We start from the raw sequence: 22,072 nt of genomic DNA, 5'->3' as shown, positions 1-22,072 counted from the left end.
TTCCCCATTCAGCCCCAGCCAAAACCTGGCCTCGCCCCACCCCTCCCTTGTCTCATTCCCATTACCAATGCTCCCGTGGCCCATCTGTTATTCCGCCTCTTACACAACCACCTAATACACGCCCTCCCCCAACCCTGGCTTTGCCGGTTGCTCCCCAGGGCACAGCAAAGGACCTCAGTGGACTCCTGGCTTTGGACTTCCCCCAGAGCCCTCCCCATGGACCCTTACCTATGGACCAGCACGCTGTTAGCCAAGCCAAAGAGGAGAAAGGGCAGAGTGTGAGTCACAGAGCAGAGCCTCGCTCAGCTAGGGGAAAGGGGAAAGCAGGAAAGGCCTAGGCACACTGAGCCTGGGGCCAGGAAGGGACACAGGGCATTTTCCAGGGCCAGGAAAAACACTTTCCATATCACTGGCACCTCTTCAACTCTACACCTAAGAGAGGTGCATCTTCCCGAGTGTAAATGATCTCCCTACTGCTTCCCCGCTGGGCCCTGGGCGAAATGCTGCCTCTCATAAGGAATTCAACTCAATGTTAGTCACCAAATGCTGAGCTCCACTAAGGAGGTCCTCACTCTAGGGGGTCTAAGAAAACACAGGACCTGGCAGTGAGCGCACACCTGTCTCTGGCCATCCTCTCAACCACCCTAAAAGTAAAGCCCTGTTGTTAGCCTACTCGGCAGATAAAAGAGCAAAGCCTCCAGACCCCAGACAGTGAGGAGCAGAGCCAGCCTGAGCAAGGCCAGCCCTACCGGACAGAAAGCCCCATGAAAAAGGACAGGGGTAAAAGTGAGTGCTTCTGGGTCTTGAAACCCAAGGAGACTGGAAAGTGAGCAAGAAATATGCTTTTTTCACCTTTTGTGGGAGCCAAGATGAAGGAGGGAAACTGAGGCACTGAACGATTAAGCAACTAACACTGAGGGAACCCAGCAGCAGCTGACATCCACCTGAGTCTCCCAATTAGGGCTGAACTGGTCAAAGCTGGAACATGTCCACCCCCTCCCCCCTCTCCCTCCCGTAGCCAGATCCCAGTGGCCTCAGGTCAGCCTGTCTCAGGAGGGTGGCGGTGTGCATCCGGTCACTTCAGTCACCTTGAGGAGGATTTGTGTTGCCCGGAGGAGCGCCTGCTTCGCTGGAAAGAATGACTAATGGTTCAGAGTGGAATTCTAGGCAGCAGAGGGAAGCCCCTCCCAGCTCCCGGATCCCCACTCAGAGACATGAAGGCCCCTTTCTGATAGCTGTCATTTCCAAAACCCCCCTCAGGAGGGTGGACCTCCCTCCTGAAACTGGGTTGGCAAAAAAGAACCACATCCAGATCATCAGACGTGAGCAGAGTAGGAGAGTCCTGGGTCCCACATCCAGGCTCTGCCTGCGGGTGTCAGAGACTCCCTTGATGGCCTCCCCTGCACACCTGTGACCAAAGGAAGGTCTCCCATCCACTCCCAGCCTCAACTTCCTTCATACAGCGGAGGTCCCGGCTTTCTGCTACCCAGTAATTCCAATGGAACCCTCTCCAAGGCTCCAGGTTGCAGAGGCCTTGGAATCTGACTAAAGGAGAGGAGCTACCCACCACGGCCAGGAGGTTCGCTGAGCTGCAGGAATAGCTCGGGTCCCACGGGTCACCGACGAATGGCCTCGGCTGTTAACACCCCAAAGCGTGGGTGAGGAAGAGGCTTACGGCAATTCACTCCATTGAGGGCCGCAGGGTTCTCAGGAGCAGCGCTCTGTGGTCAGGGAATGATCTGCACTGGGTCAACATATCACATTGTGACACATGGGCAAACAGCAGGCCCGGACGGGCAAAGTCACATCGATCCCAGGCCACACACCACACACAACAAAGGGCAGGGGAATAGGTGGGGGCTGCAGGAGAGGGGATGGGGTCCTTCTAGGATCCGTCACCCCTGCAGAATCTGCCTGCAGCGCTGCAGCCCCCACTGCCCCCAGAGCTGCCCTCATGCCCTGGCACCATAAGCTGACTCAGGTAATGTTTATTTGGGGCAACTTTGGGTTAGAGCCCTGTGCCTGGCACAAAGACATAAGGATGAGTGTGCCAGAGCCTTTTTCCTCTAAGAAGTTTATTCTCTGGCCCGGGCCCAATGGCTCACGCCTGTAATCCCAGCACTTTGGGAGGCCGAGGCAGGTGGATCACAAGGCCAGGAGTCCAAGACCAGCCTGGTCAATATGGTGATACCCCGTTTCTACTAAAAATACAAAAATTAGCACACGCAACTGTAGTTCCAGCTACTGGGGAGGCTGAGGCAGAAGAATCACTTGAACCCAGGAGGCAGAGGTTGCAGTGAGCCAAGATAGTGCCACTGCACTCCAGCCTGGACAACAGAGCAAGACTGCATCTCAAAAAAAAAAAAAAAAAAAAAAAGAGAGAGAGAGAGACAGAGAAGTTTATTATCTGGCTGTGCCTGGTGGCTCATGCCTGTAATTCCAGCACTTTGGGAGGCCAAAGCAGGCAGATCACCTGAAGGTCAGGAGTTCGAGACCAGCCTGGCCAACAAGGTGAAACTCCGTCTCTACTAAAAATACAAAAATAGCCAGACACGGTGGCAGGCGCCTATAATCCCAGCTACTAGGGAGGCTGAAGCAGGAGAATCGCTTGAACCCAGGAAGCAGAGGTTGCAGTGAGCCGAGATCGCACCACTGCACTCTAGCCTGGGCAACAAGAGCGAAACTTCATCTCAAAAAAAAAAAAAAAAAAAAGGAAAAGTTTATTCTCTGGTAGGAAAGGGAAAGCCATTTCACTTTAAGCCAGCCCCCTGACCCTGTTTTTCCACATAGGAGGCCACCTGGCTCAGAGGACTCTGGCCTTTGGCAGCCACTGTCTGAGCTGGGAGCTTCACCACCCGCCGTGAGGGACCATGGCAAGCCTCCATGACCAATCTAAGCCCAGGTTTCTCTTGAGTGGAATGCGGGTGATGAGACAGGCCACCTGAGGTTACCTTCTGCACAGAAGTGAGACCGGATGTAAAAGTACAGGGCGCACTCAGGGCCGAGGCTGGTGGCCCCTCTACTCTGTCTGCTTAAAGTCAACTAATACAGGTCCCTCTCACCTCTCACTCTCTGGAGGGACCCTCCTGGGAAGACACAAATCCTAAAGGAATAGCCAGAGAGGGAACACTGACCCCGATGCTGGAATCTGAGGTCAGGCAAGCCCTGGGCAGCAAAGACCATCTCATGGCGGGAGGGGCGGAAGTTAGAACGTCACAGTGCGACTGTGGTCTCTAGATCCCACAGTAAAAGGAAATGGATGGCAGCTGCTCCAGGTCCCCGGATCCATAACTCCTTTCAAGAGGGTGAAATGTCATTCATTCTTCATTTAACAAGTGTGACCGGTGCCAAACTCAAAAGGCACTGACGGCTCACAAGCTCCAGCCTGGGTGGGTGTGGGGCTCGCGGGTAAGACTGTGCTTCTCAAGGCCCTGCTCTCCTCCACGCTGGGCTGCCTCTTTTCACTCCTCTGCTGGTTGTGGGCTTCACCCCCATTTTCTTTTTTCTTTTATTATTATTATTATTATTATTATTATATTATTAGGAGACAGGGTCTCACTCTGTCTCCCAGGCTGAAGTGCAGGGGCCCGATCATAGCTCACTGCAGCCTCAAACACCTGGGCTCAAGCAATCCTACTGCCTCAGCCTCCCGAGTAGCTGGGACTACAGGTGCACACCACCACACCTGGCTAATTTTTTAATTTTGTAGACACGGAGTCTTACCACATTGCCCAGTTTGGTCTGGAACTCCTGGGGCAAGTGATTCTCCTGCCTCGGCCTCCTCCGAAAGTACTGAAACTACAAGTGTGAGACACCAAGCCTGGTCATCCCCCTTTTCTTTACTTTCACCTTCACGGCCCAGGACAGAACCTGCTAGGTGCTACTGTGTCTCTGTATTAATACACATTGTATTTTGAAGACAATAGTAACCATAAGCCAGCCAACCTTCACTCCGAAGTGAACCAGCTGCCAAGCTCTGGCAAGGGACATGCAGGAGGCAGAACAGACTGCTGATGAGACAGGGACACCCATGCCACGGCGGGCAGCCATCTCCCCTTACTGAGTGCCGCTTCCTAGCCTGTGAGGTGGGAATGGTAGAGGTGCCATGGGACGCCAGGAGGATTAAACGAGAAAGTGCAAGGACAGCACTCAGTGCAGCACCTGGCGGGGGCCACAGCTAGATAGACGCTGGCTGTGACAACTGTGTCACTGAGTGCTGGTGACAACCCTGCGAGGTGTGCCCACTCTTCAGATTAAGAACTGAGGTGAGTGGCCGGGTGTGGCGGCTCAAGCCTGGAATCCCAGCACTTTGGGAGGCCAAGGTGGGCAGATCACCTGAGGTCAGGAGTTCAGGACCAGCCTGGCCAACATGGTGAAACCCCATCTCCACCAAACATACAAAAATTAGCCGGACATGGTGGCGGGCACCTATAATCCCAGCTACTCTGGAGGCTGAAGCAGGAGAATCACACGAACCCAGGAGGCAGAGGTTGCAGTGAGCCGAGGTCACACCACTGCACTCCAGCCTGGGCGACAGGGTGAGACTCCATCTCAAAAACAAACAAAAACAACAACAAAAAGAAGTGAGGTGAGGTATGAAGCAAAAGCGGACAGAACTAAAGGGTGGAAAAGACAAATCCACAGTTCTTGTTAGGACCCTCCACAGTCCTCTCAGTGACTGACAGAATCAAAGCAGTGGACAAGAAGGCTGCTGGAGCTGGCAAGGTCACCAAGTCTGCCCAGAAAGCTCAGAAAGCTAAATGAATATTATCCCTAATACTTGCACCCCAGTCTTAATCAGTGGTGGAAGAAGGTCTCAGAAATGTTTGTTTCAATTGACCATTTAAATTTAGTAGTAAAAGATTGGTTAATGATAACAATGCATCGTAAAACCTTCAGAAGGAAAGGAGAATGTTTTGTAGACCACTTTGGTTTTCTTTTTTGCCTGTGGCAGTTTTAACTTACTAGTTTTTTTGTTTTGTTTTGTTTTTTGAGACGGAGTCTGGAGTCTCTCGCTTTGTCGCCCAGGCTGGAGTGCAGTGGCACAATCTCAGCTCACTGCAAGCTCCGCCTCCCGGGTTCACGCCATTCTCCTGCCTCAGCCTTCGGAGTAGCTGGGACTACAGGCACCGGCCACCAGGCCGGCTAATGTTTTGTATTTTTAGTAGAGATGGGGTTTCACCATGTTAGCCAGGATGGTCTGGATCTCCCGACCTCGTGATCCGCCCGTCTCGGCCTCCCAAAGTGCTGGGATTACAGGCATGAGTCACCGTGCCCAGCCAACTTTTTAGTTTTTAAAATCAGTACTTTTGAATGGAAACGACCAAAAATTTGTCACAGAATTTTGAGACCCATTAAAAAAGTCTAATGAGGAAAAGAAAGAAAGAAAGAGACAGAGAGAGAGAGAAAGAGAAAAAGAGAGAGAGAGAGAGAGAGAGAAAGACGCAGGTGGACATCGGTGAGGACACAGCTGACCTGAGCAGCGCCATCCAGTGGCTGGACCTGACCACAGCACACGGCAGCCTTGGGAAAAGCCTGCAGTCTCCTTGGTGCCACCAAGGCAGATCACACTCGGGGCCATCAAACAAACCTTAAATTTAAATGAATAGAAAGCATACACAGTATGCTCCCAAACCACCACAGAATTAAACTCGAAATCAGTCACAGAAAGCGATCGTGGAAACAATGCACGCGAGGGCCAAACAGGAAGTCTTGGGAAATCTAGAAACATTTTGAACTGAATGAAAATGAGAATAGAACACATGAGACCCTGTGGGATGCGGCTAAGGGAGGGCTTCTATTAGGAAGGAAGAAAAGTCCCAGGTCAGGAATATAAGCTTTGCCCTTAAGAAATCAGAGAAAGAGTGGCTGGGCGTGGTGGCTCACACCTGTAATCCCAGCACTTTGTGAGGCCGAAGCAGGCAGATTACTTGAGGTCAGGAGTTCAAGACCAGCCCAGCCAACATGGTGAAACCCCGTCTCTACCAAATATACAAAAATTAACCAGGCGTGGTGGAGGGTGCCTGTAATCCCAGCTACCCGGGAGGCTGACGCAGGAGAATCGCTTGAACCCAGGAGATGGAGGTTGAACAGTGAGCCGAGATTGCACCACGGCACTCCAGCCTGGGAAGCAGAGGGAGACTCTGACAAGGAAGGAAGGGGGAGGGAGGGAGGGAGGGAAACTGGAGAAAGAGGAATAAGTTAAACCCAAAGGAGGCAGGACAAAAAAATTAAAGATAAGCAAAAATCAATCAAATTGAAAACAGGAAGACAACAGAGAAAACAAAAATCACACCCAAAGTTGGTTCTTTGGGGAAAATTTTTTTCCTGATAAAATTGAGAAACCTCCAGCCAGGCTGACCAAGAAAAAAAGAGAAAAGACACAAAACATTAATATCAGAAATAAAAGAGGGGACTTCTCTACTGACCTCACAAACATTAAAGTGATAATAAGGGAATACTATGAATAACACAAATTAAGTAACTTAGATGAAATGAACTGATTCTTGCAAGACACAACTGCCAAAATTCATTCAAGAAATAATCCTTTATCCTTTAAAGGAATTGAATTCATGGCTTAAAAACCTAAAAAAAGAAAACCTTGAGCCCAGATGGTTTCCCTGGATGAATTCTACCAAACATTTAAGGAAAAAAATAATTCCAATTCCACACAATCTCTTCCAGAATATGAAAGAGGGAGGCAACACTTCCCAACTCACTGTATTACCCTAACACTAAAACCAGGCCGGTGCGGTGGCTCACCGCCTGTAATCCCAGCATTTTGAGAGGCCAAGGCGGGTGGATCACTTAAGGTCAGGAGTTCGAGACCAGCCTGGCCAACATGGTGAAACCCTGTTGCTACTAAAAATATAAAAAAAAAAAAAGAAACCAAGCATGGTGGTGGGTGCACCTGTAAACCCAGCTACTCCAGAGGCTGAGGTGGGGGAATTGCTTGAACTCGGGAGGCAGAGGTTGCAGTTAGCTGATATCACGCCACTGCACTCCTGAACACATGCCTGAGCGACAGAGCGAGACTCTGTCTTAAAATAAATCAATCAAATAAAACCAGACAAAGAAAGAAAATCCCCCCAAAAATTAGAGCAAATCAAATCCAGCAATATATACAAAGGATAATGATAATACATCAGGACCAACCAGGGATCACCCCAGGAATCCAGAGCTGGTTCAACATTCAAAACATCAATGTAATTAATATTTACAGCTCAATGAGGAAAAACAGTATCATCTCAACAGAGGCAGGGGAAACAAGCTCCGAGCGTTTCTGTCATTTGCCCAAGGTTTTGATGAGCTGCCATGGAAAGCCTCAACCCTGCTCTGTCTTGGGTGATGCCAAAATTACTGAAGACAAAATGTATGGCCTTGAAAACACTACAGACTAACTCATCTACTATAACGGCCTAATGTTTATTTCAACTAAAGTAATACAATCAAAAAAGTTTTAGAAACCATTTTGTATAGAGGCAAACATCTTTCTCTGAAAGGCATCAGGGTTTTGCCTCCAGCGCCCTGCTCAGGTGCCCGTACTACACACAGTGACCTGTGTCCCCAGCCCCAGGTCTCTGAGCCTTCTGAATACAAGGGCTTCGCCTTCTTGAAGACCACCCTCAGGTGGGCTGCACTCGACACTTCCTAAGGCTTCTCTATACCCCTCATCTCATTCTGGTCTTACTGTCCCCATTCTTCTTGACACCAACACCAAGCTGGAGACATCATCACTCACCCGCTCTGGTAAGCAGGTGATTCTCTATGGAAAAGGGACCTGAGACCTGGGCATGTGCCCTTGCTCTGAGGACCTTAGTGTGCTCTGCCAGCCTCGGTGCCCGCACCCCTAGGCCCTACTGGAGCCATCTTCTGAATCCTGGAGGTGCCCCTGCCTGTGGACAGCAAGACGCAGACCCTGCTCTCGTCCACCTGCCACCCCACTGCCTTCAGGCAGCTGCCCAGCTGAGGAGCAAGGCTCCAGACTCCCCTGGCAAGGAGGGCAACAAGGAGCAAAAGGGCCTCAGTCAATGAGGCTGCAGCGGGCACACTCCTCACCCTAACTCCTCAGTCCAACGGCTGATTTTTTGGTTTGTTTGTTTTTGTTTTGAGGCAGAGTTTTGCTCTCGTTGGCCTGGCTGGAGCGCAATGGCATGATCTCGGCTCATCGCAACCTCCACCTACCGGGTTCAAGTGATTCTCCTGCCTCAGCCTCCTGAGGAGCTGGGATTACAGGCATGCGCCACCATGCCTGGCTAAGTTTTTGTATTTTTAGTACAGACGGGGTTTCTCCATGTTGGTCAGACTGGTCTCAAACTCCCGACCTCAGGTGATCCACCCGCCTCGGCCTCCCAAAGTGCTGGGATTATAGGTGTGAGCCACCATGCCCGGCCCCAACGGCTGATTTTTTTTTTTTTTTTTTTTAATTAAAAACAAATGCAAGATTCTGTACCTGCTGAAGCAGGCCCAGAAAAGAGCTGGTGGAGGGCATGGTACCCAGAGCAGCACTGTTTGTTATGACATGGCAGCCACCGGTCACAGGCGGTGCCACAAGCTTGGAGTACCACGGGATGAAATAATTTTGATATATATTTTGGTAACAAGAAAATATATTGTTAAAATCATTTTTTCTATTTCTTTGCTATTTTCCATTTCTTCTTACTAATTTAACGTGGCTACTAGAAAGGTTCAAATTATGCATGTGGCACATGATGTTTCTACTGGACAGCACAGGGTTAGCACCTGAGATCCTGCAGCTCAGACACCCACGGGGTGAAGAAAAACCCTGCAGTTCTCTCAGGCCAGGGACTGACATATTTTAAAACCAGAGATTTCGATTGAGGAGGGAGGAGAGCTACCACATAAGCAAATACGTAATGTTGTATGTTGTGTGTTTCTTTCTTTCCTTCTTTTTTTAAGAAAAATCCCTTGGCAACAGGAAGCTTAACTGCACCAACAAGGACAGCAGAAGAAAAACAGAATGTTAGTCAACGAGGGTCACCCTGACCCGAACCCCAGCCCCAGCTCTCTCCAGCTACACAGCCCCAGGGAGAAAGGAAAAGAGCAGAAAAGCCCATCCCTCACACACCCAGTTAGTCTCCCCTACCCACTGGCAGGCCCTGGGGCAGCCCCTAGCTAGGTCTGCAACAGGACACTGCCCTCTTGCATTCTGCCCCCCTTCTACACGGCTCCCTCACCCACCCTTCTACGCGGTGGCTTCTGAGGGCAGCCCCTGGAGGTGATCATGACCTCCCATCTTGATCTGAGGATTATCAGATATAGGTTTACCTGGTGAAAATGCAGGAGCTGTAGGGGTAGGACCCATCACTCATCTGACTGCATGTTGTAATTCAATGAACAGTTTACTAAAGTAATAGTCTTCTTCCTCTCCTCTGCTGAGCACCGATCTGGCCAACGGTCCTGCGCTCCCTCAGGGCCAGCGGCCCATCTGCTCCTGCGCCTCCTGGAGGGCTTCGCACCTGCCTCCCTCCACTGGGGCATCTTGCCCCACTGACTGACCCTTTGGCTCTCAGATCCCAGGTCCCTCCCTCGCAGATAGGGCAACAGGCTCTCTTGGGATTTCAATCCCACCTCCCCATCAGCTATTCACTCTTCAAAACACTAACTGGTGTTAGTTCCTTCAGAGGACTCTCTGGCTTTCCAGGCCTACAGTCTCCCTCCCTAGAATGAAAGCTCAGTGAGAGAAGTGCCCTTAACCTTCTGAGTGACAGGAGGCCCTCAGCAGGCCCTGAATCATACTGGCTGGATCAGTGAGTGAATAAATGCACATGTGAGTAAGGAATGAAGGGAGTGAAGGAACTGGATTAGAAGCTGCTTGGAGAAGAGATGTGCCTTACAGGCTTCATGAAGAGTGGGTGATGAAAAAGATAAATGGAGTATCTAAGAGGAAGCTTTGATTGAAGGGTGCAGGAGAGGTTGGAAACTGGAATCCATTGGAATTGGGAGCCTGGGGAGATGCCAGGACAGGCGCTCTCCGGCCTAGGACTCTGTAGAGGGCAGCCTCAGCAGGCAGGCCAGGTCCCCAGCTTCTGGGGCCGGTCGCACCCATCCTGGCCCCGAATGGGTTGGACGGTAGTCTGCAGCCTGCTCAGGGCCGGCTGGGAGAGATGCAGGATCCCCACCACTCTCCTGCCTCTGGGCAAAAGCTGGCCTCCTGACCCTGGGGGATGGACGGGAGCAGGGGCCACACAACACACTCCCAAACATATAATGGGTCTCCTTCACCCTCGCCCACGCTCAGTCACTCAGTCACACACAGCCTCGGTCATACACACTTACACTCACTCTCCCGCACACTCTCAGAGCACCACATAATTTCAGTGAGGCACACACAAGTCCAAAGACTAACACGCACAACCTCTGAGACTCACACAATCTCAGGGCCACACACGGGCACACAACCAGACGAGCTCAGGAACGCCCCCCTCTCTGACACACGCAATCTGAGGTTTACACGCGCGCGCACACGCACACACAGAGACAACAGCCAGCGCTCCCGCACGCAGCGCCCCCGCACGCAGCGCCCCGCCCCTGCCACGCCACGCCTCCATTGCCTGGGAACTGGCGGTCCCGCCCCCTCGCCGCACGCTTTCACGCCCCTCGGGCCTTCCAGATCCCTCTCCCCGTTTCCGCGGCGGTCCGGTGCCGTCAGTACCTGCCTAAAATCAATATTGCCGAGGCCTCCGCAGCAGTCAGGGCCCGCCACCGAGCTACTCGTAGGCTTGGCTCCCGGGTCCCCAGATCTCTTCATCCGGGGGCCGCCTCAGGAGGAACCACGAAGGCCCCCCGGTGCAGGCACGCGCCCCCGGAACCGGCCCTATAGCGCCGAGTAAGTGCCGCCAGCCGGGGCGCTTTCCTGGTGACTGCAACATATCCCGGCCTTCTGGGAAATGTAGTTCCCCGTCACCGCGAAGGCCGCTTTATCTGAGAGCTCGCGACGGCGTCTAGAGGATATGAGAACTACAAGTCCCAGTGTCTTTCGCGGCAGAACCTGCCGGTTCCGAGGCAGCCACGTGGCAGAATCCCCTTGGATCCGGCCTCCCGATCGGTGCCTTTGGTCGCCGGCTGCTGCACCGGACCCTCCAACTGACCTGGCGTCCCTGCCCTTGGCTGGCGGCGATGGGGCTAGAGGCCGGGGGCCGCGGGTCGTAGCTATAAGTAGTTTCCCGCCCAGCCCCCTGCGGAGTTGAACTTGGCCTGGGTAACACACTCCCAGGGCCCCTCGCCCCCTTGTGAAATTCACTTTACTCTGGGGGCGGTGCGGAACGAGCACTGCCTGGAGCTTCCCGCCCCCACGGCGCCCAGGCTCTTTAGCTCTGCTAAAGACCCCTCTTCCACTCATTTTTTCTTTCATTCATTCTCTCATTAACCCTCGAGTATTTTCTGAACAAGTCTGTGCGCTGAGGGTACTGGAGGGAACAACACAGAGTCCCCCACCCTCGCTGCCTCCTGACTGAGATAAAAGACAAAACGTGAATAAAGAGTTATAATTTGGATGACTACTGTGATGGAAAAAACGGGGTGGATCAAATGTAGGGAAGGATGCTTAGAATGTGCAGGGGAGGTGCCAGACGTACCAAGTGTGAGGGCAGGGCAAACAAGACGAGTGGTATGTACAAAGGCCTGGAGACAGGACGGGTACCTAAAGAACAGAGAAAAGACCGGTGAGCTGTGGAGTAGTGATGGAGGGGGGCAAATTGAAGGGAAGAGTTTAGATGATTGGGTCCCAAAAGAACCCCTTTTGTAGGCCGGGTGTGGTGGCTCACGCCTGTAATCCCAACCCTTTGGGAGGCCGAGGTGGGCGGATCACCTGAGGTCGGGAGTTGGAGAACAGCCTTACTAACACGGTGAAACCCCGTCTCTACTAAAAATACAAAAATTAGTCGGGCGTGGTGGCGCGCACCTGTAATCCCAGCTACTCAGGAGGCTGAGGCAGGAGAATCGCTTGAACCCAGGAGGCGGAGGTTGCAGTGAGCGGAGATGGCGCCATTGCATGCCAGCCTGGGCGACAGAGCGAGACTCCGTCTCAAAAAAAAAGAAAAAGAAAAAAGAAACCCTTTTGTAGCCAGGTGTTATGTAATATGGGGAAATAGACTGAGAGGTTCTAAGATTTGCTCAGTCACCCGGCCTGCTGGGGACTCAGGCAGGACTTCTGCAGTCAGCTGCTTCCTGCTCCAGGTGGCCCATTTCTCTCCATCTTGGCCCACAGCACCTACCAGTATTGAACATTTACTGAGCAGCCACTGGGTGCTGCTTTATAGGTAGTCCCAATCTTCACAACATCGCTAGGATGGGGCAGGCCAACCAAGGAGACAGAAAGACTGGCTTTGGAGCATGCACTAGCTCTGTGACTGAGCCCATCTTCATTTTCCTCAAAGTAAAAGGGAAATACATGTTGGTAAAACTCATCACCCAGGAACTGGCCTGTGGGAAGTGCTCAGTAAGCACCGGCCCCCGGCAGGGCTGGGGATACAGGTTCAGAGCTGGTTCTCTGACTTACCACTATTACTAATGAGTGTCAGAAGCCTTTCCCTGCTCAGTGTCCAGGCAGAGCTGCTAGAGGCAGAGCCATTTCTGAGAAGCCCCTGGCAGCGGCAGGGCTTCTTAGCAAGCCTTTTCCCTCCACCTACCACACATCCACTTCACTGATGCTCCAGTCTTCTGACCTAACTGGTCACTCCTGTTGTTTTGTTAAGCCCAGAAGACGAATTTTTGTGTGTTTGCTTTATCTGAGAACAAAGTAAGGCAACCGTAAGAGGTCACACCAGAACTGATGCAATCCGATGCGCCACTCCAGCCTACCCCACCCGGGCCACCCTTCCTCTGTGAAAAGCAAACAGCCCACCCAGCAGACAGACTTGCAGCTTGAAACAAGTCAGATAAAAACCTCCTGCCTGGCTCACGCCTGTAATCCCCACGCTTTGGGAGGCTGAGGCAGGTGGATCATGAGGTCAGGAGTTCCAGACCAGCCTGACCAACACAGAGAAACCCCGTCTCCACTAAAAATACAAAAATTAGCCAGGCATGGTGGTGCACGCCTGTAATCCCAGCTACTCATGAGGCTGAGTCTGGAGAATTGCTTGAACCCAGGAGGTGGAGGCTGCAGTGAGCCGAGATCGCACCACTGCACTCCAGCCGGGGCCAGGCTGGACACGGTGGCTCATGCCTGGAATCCCAGCACTTTGAGAGGCCAAGGTGGGCAGATCACGAGGTCAGGAGTTCAAGACCAGCCTGGCCAGCAAGGTGAAACCCCATCTCAACTAAAAATACAAAAATTAGCCAGGCGTGGTGGTGCACACCTGTGATCCCAGCTACTAAGGAGGCTGAGGCAGGAGAATCGCTTGAACCTGGGAGGTAGAGGTTGCAGTGAGCCGAGACTGTGCCACTGCGCTCCAGCCTGGGCGACAGAGTGAGACTCCATCTAAAAAAAAAAACAAACCCTGCCAAAGATACTTTGGGGCACAAGTACTTGCCTGGGCCCTTCGAAAGCTCCCAAGTCTGAGAGCTTGTAGAGAAATTATCCAGGCCAAACTCCCTCACTAGAACATTCCTTCTGCGGCATCTTAGGCAAACAGAAAAAGTTAGTTCTGCTTACATGTCCCCAGTGATGAGAGTGATGACAGTTTCCCCACCTCTTGAGGTGGCCTGCTCCACTGACGGACAGGGGTGGTTATTCATGCTACACATTAACCCAAAGTCACCCTTCCTGAAGCTTTACCAAACAAAAGTTCCTTTCTACCTGCAGGGTTATCTCTCTTTTGGCCCTTGATTGAGCTCTTCAGATATAGGAAACCATTTATCATGGAACAGCTCCCAGGGCAAACCTCCTGATGGCCTCTCTTTTCTCTACCCCCACCTCCCCCGCTCCTGAATTCTGAATCAGGCTGCAGAAACTCCCAGCAATCACTAAAATGCGGTTTTAGTGCTAAAATGAACATGTGCTTATTGGGTGACTTTGGGTAAAACCTAAACCTTTCCCTACTCTGAATCTATTTTCTGTTCATAAAATAGAATAATATTTCTATCATACAATATCTCTTGAGTATCATATCTCTTGAGTGAGGCTGTTGTGAGGATTAGAGGTAGTAACTCGTACAAAAGTACCTAGCATACAGTGGGCTCTTAAGAAAATGTCCAGGCTGGGCGCAGTGGTTCATGCCTGTAATCTCAGCACTTGGGGAGGCCAAGACAGGCGGATTGCTTGAGCCCAGGAGTTCGAGACGAGCCTGGGCAACATGGTAAAACCCTGTCTCTACAAAAAAAAAAAAAAAAAAAAAAATTAGCCGGGTGTGGTGGCACGCACCTGTAGTCCCAGCTACTCAGGAAACTAAGGCGGTAGGACCACTTGAGCCCAGGAGAGAGACTGCAGGGAGCTGTGATTGCACCACTGTACTCCAGCCTAAGCGACAACAGTGAGACCCTGTCTCCAAAAAAAAGCAAAAAAACAATGTTTCCCTCCTTTCTATATAATTGAGATTTGGTGGTGAAGGTCACACTCACGGACATGCTGCTGTGATTTAGGACACCACTGGGGGCCAGCAGGGCTGGCTGACAGCTTAGGGACCTGCCAGAGTTCCTGGGAGGAGATGGGTGGGAAGGGGCCAGGATGGGTGGCCAGAGCTGCTCCCCAGACAGCATGTACTGCAGGTTATCAGAAACCCTACTGTCACTGGGAGTGCTTTAAAACCAGGAGGGTGGTGAGGGGCTGTGGCTGCAATGTCCGGCATCCCCTTCATAGACTCAGGCCTGATTGCCCTCATCTGACCCCTGGTGGCTCCAGGAACCAGAGGATGGGAGCTGGGGCAGGGGAGATGTCATCTGGAGATGTGTGCCCTGATCACGAGTTCCCTCCCCACTCCCGTCGGCCCTGAGCTTTGGAAGAAGCCCCTTCCCCAAGGACCTACTACTTGCTGGGAAGAGGGCATGGGAGTGAAGTCACCTGAACCCAGTTGACCACAGCCTAGGCCAGCCTGGGAAACACCAGCAAGGATGTTGGTGCTGGCAGGGCCTCACTGCCCCTCAGTGTCCACAGAGCACAAACCCTTGCCTTCCTGCTGGCCTCTGGAGGTCCTAAATACCCCAGGTACACACCCACCACAGGGCATTTGCATGTGCTGTGTCCTCCACCTGGGTTGCTCTTCCCCGCATTTCCTCCCAGGACCCTCCTCACTTCCTCTGGGTTCCGCTCAGGTTCCACTTCTCCACCCTGTTGAACATGCTGACCTCCCTACACTCGCCATGGGCCTCTCCCAACTTTCTCTACATGGGCCATATCATTTGACAAATGTATTTAGTGCACTTATTCATTTTGTATAGTCATTCCCTGTCCATCCCCTATCATCTATGAGGGGAACTTCACCAAGGCAGAGATTTTTTTTTTTTTTTTTTTTTTTTTTTTTTTGAGACGGAGTCTTGCTCTATCACCCAGGCTAGAGTGCAGTGAGGTGATCTCTGCTCACTGCAACCTCTGCCAGTCATTTTCCTGCCTCAGCCTCTGCAGTAGCTGAGACTACAGGCGCCCACCACCACACCCAGCTAATTTTTCTATTGTTCAGTAGAGACAGGGTTTCACTATATTGGCCAGGCTGGTCTTGAACTTCTGACCTCAGGTGATCCACCTGCCTCAGTCTCCCAAAGTGCTGGGATTACAGGCATAAGCCACCACCCCTGGCCTTTTTCGTTTGTTTTTTGTTTTATTTGTTTTAAGGGACAGGGTCTGGCTATGTTACCCAGTCTGGGTTTAAACTCCTGGGCCCAAGCGATCCTCCTGACTTAGTCTCCGGAATAGCTGAGACTATAAGTACATGCCACCGTGCCCAGCTAAGGGCAGGGATGTCTTTTTTTTTTTTTTTTTTTTGAGACGGAATCTCACTCTGTCACCCAGACTGGAGTGCAGTAGCACAATCTCAGCTCACTGCAACTTCCCCCCAACCCCGGGTTCAAGTGATTCTCCTGCCTCAGCCTCCCAAGTAGCTGGGATTACAGGTGCACACCACCATGCCCAGCTAATTTTTTTGTACTTTTAGTAGAGATGGGGTTTTGCCATGTTGGCCAGGCTTGTCTTGAACTCCTGACCTCAGGTGATCCGCCCGCCTTGGCCTCCCAGAGTGCTGGGATTACAGGCATGAACCACCGCGCCCTGTCCTGAGGGCAGGGATTTCTATCTGTTTGTACACAGCCCTCTCCTGGGCACCTAGCTCTGCCACAAAGCAGGCACTGAATATACAATGAGTGAATGAATGCTGTAAGCTTTGCCACTCTGAGATGGGTGATCTTGGGAAAGCCACTTTTCTGGGCCTCATTGACCGTGTCTGTGGAATGGGGAGGGTGACTAAGTCAGTTACCTAAATAAGAGACCAAACCCACCTATTAAGACTGAAGTTCGGCTGGGCGCAGTGGGTCATGCCTGTAATCCCAGCACTTTGGGAGGCCAAGACAGGTTGATCACCTAAGGTCAGGAGTTCAAGACCAGCCTGGCCAACATGGTGAAACTCCATCTCTACTAAAAATACAAAATTAGCCGGGTTTGATGGCGGGCACCTGTAATCCCAGCTACTAAGGGAGGCTGAGGCAGGAGAATCACTTGAACCCCGGAGGCAAAGGTTGCGGTGAGCCGAGACTGTACCATTGCACTCCAGCGTGAGCAATAAAAGTGAAACTCTGTCTCAAAAAAAAAAAAAAAAAAAAAAAAAAGATTGAAGTTCCTGGCCGGGCATGGTGGCTTACGCCTATAATCCCAACATTTTGAGAGGCCAAGATGGGTGGATTTCTTGAGCTCAGGAGTTCAAGACCAGCCTGGGAAACATGGTGAAGTCCTGTCTCTACGAAAAAAAAAAAATTAACCAGGTGTGGTGGCGTGCACCTGTAGTCCCAGCTACTCAAGAGGCTGAGGTGGGAGGATCACTTGAGCCCGGGAAGTTGAGGCAGCAGTAAGCCATGATGGCCCACTACACTCCAGCCTGGGCAGCAGAGTGAGACCCTGTCTCGAAAAACGAAACAAAACACACAAAAAACAAAACAAAAAAAAACCCTAACCAAGGAAACAATAGCTAATCTGCCTGAGCTCTTGCTGGCTGTAGGTCCTAAGCTCAGCACTTTAAGAGCACACTTCCTTTAAGCCTCATAACAGCCCTGTGAGGTAGGGAATGTTATCCTGACTTTCTAGATGAGGAAATTGACTCATGTGGAAGGGACTGGCCCACAGTCACACAGCTGAGTAAGTGTCGGAGTTGAAACCTGTGGTCTGATGGAAGCAAAACATTCTTCCTCACCATGGCCCTGAGGTCCTGGATGGTCCGGGCCCAGCCCACCTTCCCAGCCCTTCTTGCCCTCTGTACTCCAGCCACGCTGGCCTCTTTGAGGTTCCTTCCAGCCACAGGGCCTTTGCACCTCCTGTTCACTCTGCCAGGCACACTCTTCCCTTCTCTTCTTGGAGAGCAAGAACAGTCCCCTCATCGTCTGCCCTGCCCACCTCCACATCTCCTGCCGGCAGCCAGTACACACCCTGGCACCCATCAGGCACTGGGTGAATATTTGCTGAATGAAGGAGGTCAGAATTGAATTTAAGTCCCATGAAAATATCCTTCAAAAATGGAGGTGGCTGGGCGCGGTGGCTCGCCTGTAATTCCAGCACTTTGGGAGGCCAAGGCGGGCCAATCACGAGGTCAGGAGATTGAGACCATCCTGGCTAACATGGTGAAAACTCGTCACTACTAAAATAACCAAAAAATTAGCTGGACATGGTGGCACACACCTGTAGTCCCAGCTACTTGGGAGGCTGAGGCAGGAGAATCGCTTGAGCCCAGGAGGATGAGGTTGCAGTGACTGAGATTGCGCCACTGCACTCCAGCCTGGTGACAGATCAAGACTCTGTCTCAAAAAAAAAAAAAAAAAAAAAGAAGGCAAAGGCCGGGCACGGTGGCTTATGCCTATAATCCTAGCACTTTGGGAGGCTGAGGTGAGCGGATCACCTGAGGTCAGGAGTTCAAGACTAGCCTGGCCAACGTGGAGAAACCCCATCTCTACTAAAAATGCAAAAGTTAGTTGGGTGTGATGGTGCATGCCTGTAATCCCAGCTACTTGGGAGGCTGAGGCAGGAGAATCGCTTGAACCCAGGAGGCAGAGATTGTAGTGGGCCGAGATCATGCCACTACACGACAGCCTGGGTAACAGAGCAAGACTCTCTCTCAAAAAAAAAAAAAAAAAAAAAGCGGAGGCAAAGTAAAGCTACTTTCAGACAAACAAAGGCTGAGAGAATTGATCACCAACAGGCCCAACGTGAAAAGAAATACCATGGGCGGGTTCTGCAGGCAGCAGGAAAATGATCCCAGTTGGAAGCTCAGGATCACAGGAAGGAATAAAAAAGACACATACGTGTAGGTAAATCTAAATAAGTATTAGGTGCTTGTAAAAATAAGATAATCTTGTGGAGTTTAAAATATGTACCTTGATGACTGAGAGAAAAGGCAGAAAAAAAATCGGTAAGACTACAGATTGGACATGATTGACATTCATAAAACTCTCCTCTTAGCAACTGTAGAATGCACCTTCTTCCCCAGTTCACACTGAACATTGGCCAAAACAGACCCTATGCTGAGGCATAAAGCCAATCTCAACAGATTTCAAATGATTGAAATCATAGTTTATGCCCTGAAACAGTGGGATTAAACTGGAAAACAAGATGATAACTTAAAAAAAAACTTTCAATATTTGCAAACTAGACAATACTTTTTCTTTTTTTTTTTTTGAGACAGGGTGTCTGTCGCCCAGGCTGGGGTGCGGTGATACAATCATGGATCACTGCAGCCTCGACCTCCCAGGTTCAATTGATCCTCCCACCTCAGCCTCCCGAGTAACTGGGACTACAGGCACTTGCCACAATGCCTGGCTAACTCTTTTTGTATTTTTTATAGAGACGGAGTTTTACCATGTTGTCCAGGCTGGTTTTGAACTCCTGGACTCAAGCAATCCATACTCCTCAGCCTCCCACAGTGTTGGGATTGTAAGTGTGAGCCACCACGACCGGCCAGACAATACATTTTTTTCAACCCCAGAAACGAGGTCCAGCCTGGGTCAGGTGTGGTCCATGGACCGGCAATGGGGGCCAAGGGCTTCGGGTGCTATCACTGGCTCAGGGTGGGTCAGGTGACCAACTCTACTCGAGCCACAGTGGCCAGGGGAGGGGCAGGTGACCAGACTGTATGAGAAGATAGCATTTCCCATTTAATCTCACAGATAGAGGGCTGGGGTCAGGAGGAGGCCCGAAGCATTGAGTGCCAACTTAGTGCTACCAGGACAGACAGGGTGCTGTGCAAATAAACAGTAACGAGCAGTCCTTGCCGTGTAATCCCAGCACTTAGGGAAGCTGAGGCCCGCCCATCACCTGAGGTCAGAAGTTCGAGACCAACCTGGCCAACATGGTGAAACCCCGGCTCAGTTAAAAATACAAAAATTAGCCAGCTGTGGTGGCCCCCACCAGCTACTCGAGAGACTGAGGCAGAAGAATCGCTTGAACCTGGGAGGCAGAGGTTGCAGTCAGCTGAGATCACACCACTGTACTCCAGGCTGGACAACACAGTGAGACTCCGTCTCAAAAACAAAAACAAAACAAAACAACAACAACATAAAAGACCTGAGGCCGGGCACTGTGACTCACGCCTGTCATCCCAGAACTTTGAGAGGCCGAGGCGGGCGGATTACTGAGATCGGGAGTTTGAGACCAGCCTGACCAACATGGAGAAACCCCGTCTCTACTAAAAATACAAAACTAGCCAGGCATGGTGGTGCACACCTGGGAGGCTGAGGCAGGAATATCGCTTGAACCCAGGAGGCAGAGGTTGCAGTGAGCAAAGATCGCGCCATTACACTCCAGCCTGGGCAATAAGAGGGAAACTCCGTCTCAAAAAAAGAAGACTTAAAGGCAGCCCTGATTAGAGCTAAGGATGGGGTAGGGCCTCACCAAAAACTCTCTCCCTCCAGTGGCACATGGATCTGCTTAACGTTGGAGTCTTGTTTAGGATTATTCCCTCAGGGTTGACCCTGGAAGCACAGAAGACACAGCCAAGCTGCTTTCTAAAGATCAGTGCCTGCAAAATAGTACAGTTTCCATTTCCCTGCACACTCATCAGCACAGAGTATTATTAGTCCAAAAATGTTTATGTTACTTCAAAGTTGAAAAATTAGTTGAAAAATGTTATTTGCCTCTTTCCCACATTAGTAGTGATGTTTTCCCATGTGCTTTTCATGTAAATTAGAATAGTGTTTTATTTGCACTACTTACCAACACAACTTCTCTTTGTGCCTTTTTTTCCAAAACACCCATGGATCTTAAGGGCTGGGCACGGTGGCTCACGCCTGTAATCCCAGCACTCTGGGAGGCCAAGGTGGGCGGATCACGAGGTCAGGAGATCGAGACCATCCTGGCTAACATGGTGAAACCCCATCTCTACTAAAAAATACAAAAAAATTAGCTGGGCGTGGTGGCGGGCGCCTGTAGTCCCAGAAACTCGGGAGGCTGAGGCAGGAGAATGGTGTGAACCCAGGAGGCCGAGCTTGCAGTGAGCCGAGATCGCGCCACTGTACTCTTGCCTGGGCAACAGAGCAAGACTCCATCTCAAAAAAAAAAAAAAAAAAAAAAGAAAGAAAGAAAAAAACACTCGTGGATCTTACTCTTAGCAATCTCTTGGATTTATTAATTTAAATGAATTGGACTGTTGTAATGTTTAAGTGATTCTTAAAAGTTTTTACCTTGCCGGGTGCTGTGGCTCATGCCTGTAATCCTAATGCTTTGGGAGGCCAAGGCAAGTGGACCACTTGAGGTCAGGAGTTTGAGACCAACTTGGCCAACATGGTGAAACCCTGTCTATATTAAAAATACAAAAATTAGGTCCAGGCGCGGTGGCTCACGCCTGTAATCGCAGCACTTTGGGAAGCCAGGGCAGGCGGATCATGAGGTCAAGAGATCAAGACCATCCTGGCCAACATGGTGAAACCCCGTCTCTACTAAAAATGCAAAAATTAGCTGGGCGTGGTGGTGCATACCTGTAGTCCCAGCTACTTGGGAGGTTGAGGCACGAGAATCACTTGAACCAGGGAGTTGGAGGTTGCAGTGAGCTGAGATCATGCCACGGCACTCCAGCCTGGCGACAGAGTGAGACTTTGTCTCAAAAATAATAAATAAATAAATAAAATAAAATAAATAAAAATACAGAAATGAGCTGGGTATGGTAGTGGGTGCCTGTAATCCCAGCTACTTGGGAGACTGAGGCGGGAGAATTGCTTGAACCCAGGAGGCGGAGGTTGCAGTGAGCTGAGATCACGCCACTACATCTCGGGGGGGAAAAAAAAAAGTTTTTACCTTGAAAATTTTCCAACCCAACAAAAAATTGCAAGAATTATACATTAAACATCCTATATGTGTCACCTAGATTTGTTTTCAGCATTTTCTGGCCTTTGCTTTATCGGTTTCTATACAGTGATTTTTTTTTTTTTAATGAACTATTTGAGGGTAAGTTGCAGACTCTTCGCCCCTAAATCTCCAAAGAACAAACACATTCTCCTATGAAACCACAGTACTGTGATCAAAATCAGGAAGTTGACCACTGATACAATGGTGTTAGCTAATGTACAGTCCGTATTCAAATTTCCCTGATTGATCTGATAATATCCTTCACGGTGCATTTTCTCCTCAGATCCAGGATCATGTGCTGTCTTTAGCAGGCTTTGATCTGGAACACTCCTTGGTCTGTCTTTGTCCTTCAGGAAAGACAATGACATTTTTGGAGAGCATGAGCCGGGTATTTTGTAGACAGCCCCTCAGGTGGGTTTGTCTAAGGCCACCTCCTGACTCACTGCAGGCTCTGCAAGAATGTCACCTGCATGCTGCTCTGTCCCCAGTGCCTGTGGTGCCATGTCACGGGGAGCTGTGATTGCTGGTGAACAGCAGGCATCTCCTCTGCAAAGGCATGTGGGATTTTGCTATTTTCTTTGCTCCGAATGACCACTGCTGATGTGTTGTTCTTATTGATTTGTCAGACCCGTGAGGCGTTTAAAA

The 22,072-nt window shown here is 50.7% G+C and overlaps 1 protein-coding gene across 2 annotated transcripts in view; it reads right to left on the bottom strand.

Annotated features, from left to right (window-relative positions):
• The window catches only part of PEMT (phosphatidylethanolamine N-methyltransferase), an 85,844-nt gene extending 74,989 nt beyond the window's left edge, over positions 1 to 10,855 (bottom strand). The window contains exon 1 of one of the 2 annotated variants that reach the window (XM_050763477.1): positions 10,676 to 10,855. In XM_050763477.1, coding sequence (XP_050619434.1) covers positions 10,676 to 10,771 — 96 coding nt within the window. In that variant the 5' untranslated portion in view covers positions 10,772 to 10,855. The remainder of the gene's footprint in view (positions 1 to 10,675) is intronic. The other variant, XM_050763478.1, reaches the window with a different exon arrangement.
• Between the last annotated feature and the right edge of the window lie 11,217 nt (positions 10,856 to 22,072).

Source organism: Macaca thibetana, chromosome 16, assembly GCF_024542745.1.
Source record: "Macaca thibetana thibetana isolate TM-01 chromosome 16, ASM2454274v1, whole genome shotgun sequence".
NCBI classification, from domain to species: domain Eukaryota; kingdom Metazoa; phylum Chordata; class Mammalia; order Primates; family Cercopithecidae; genus Macaca; species Macaca thibetana.
This window is presented reverse-complemented; position numbering and strand designations above follow the sequence as displayed.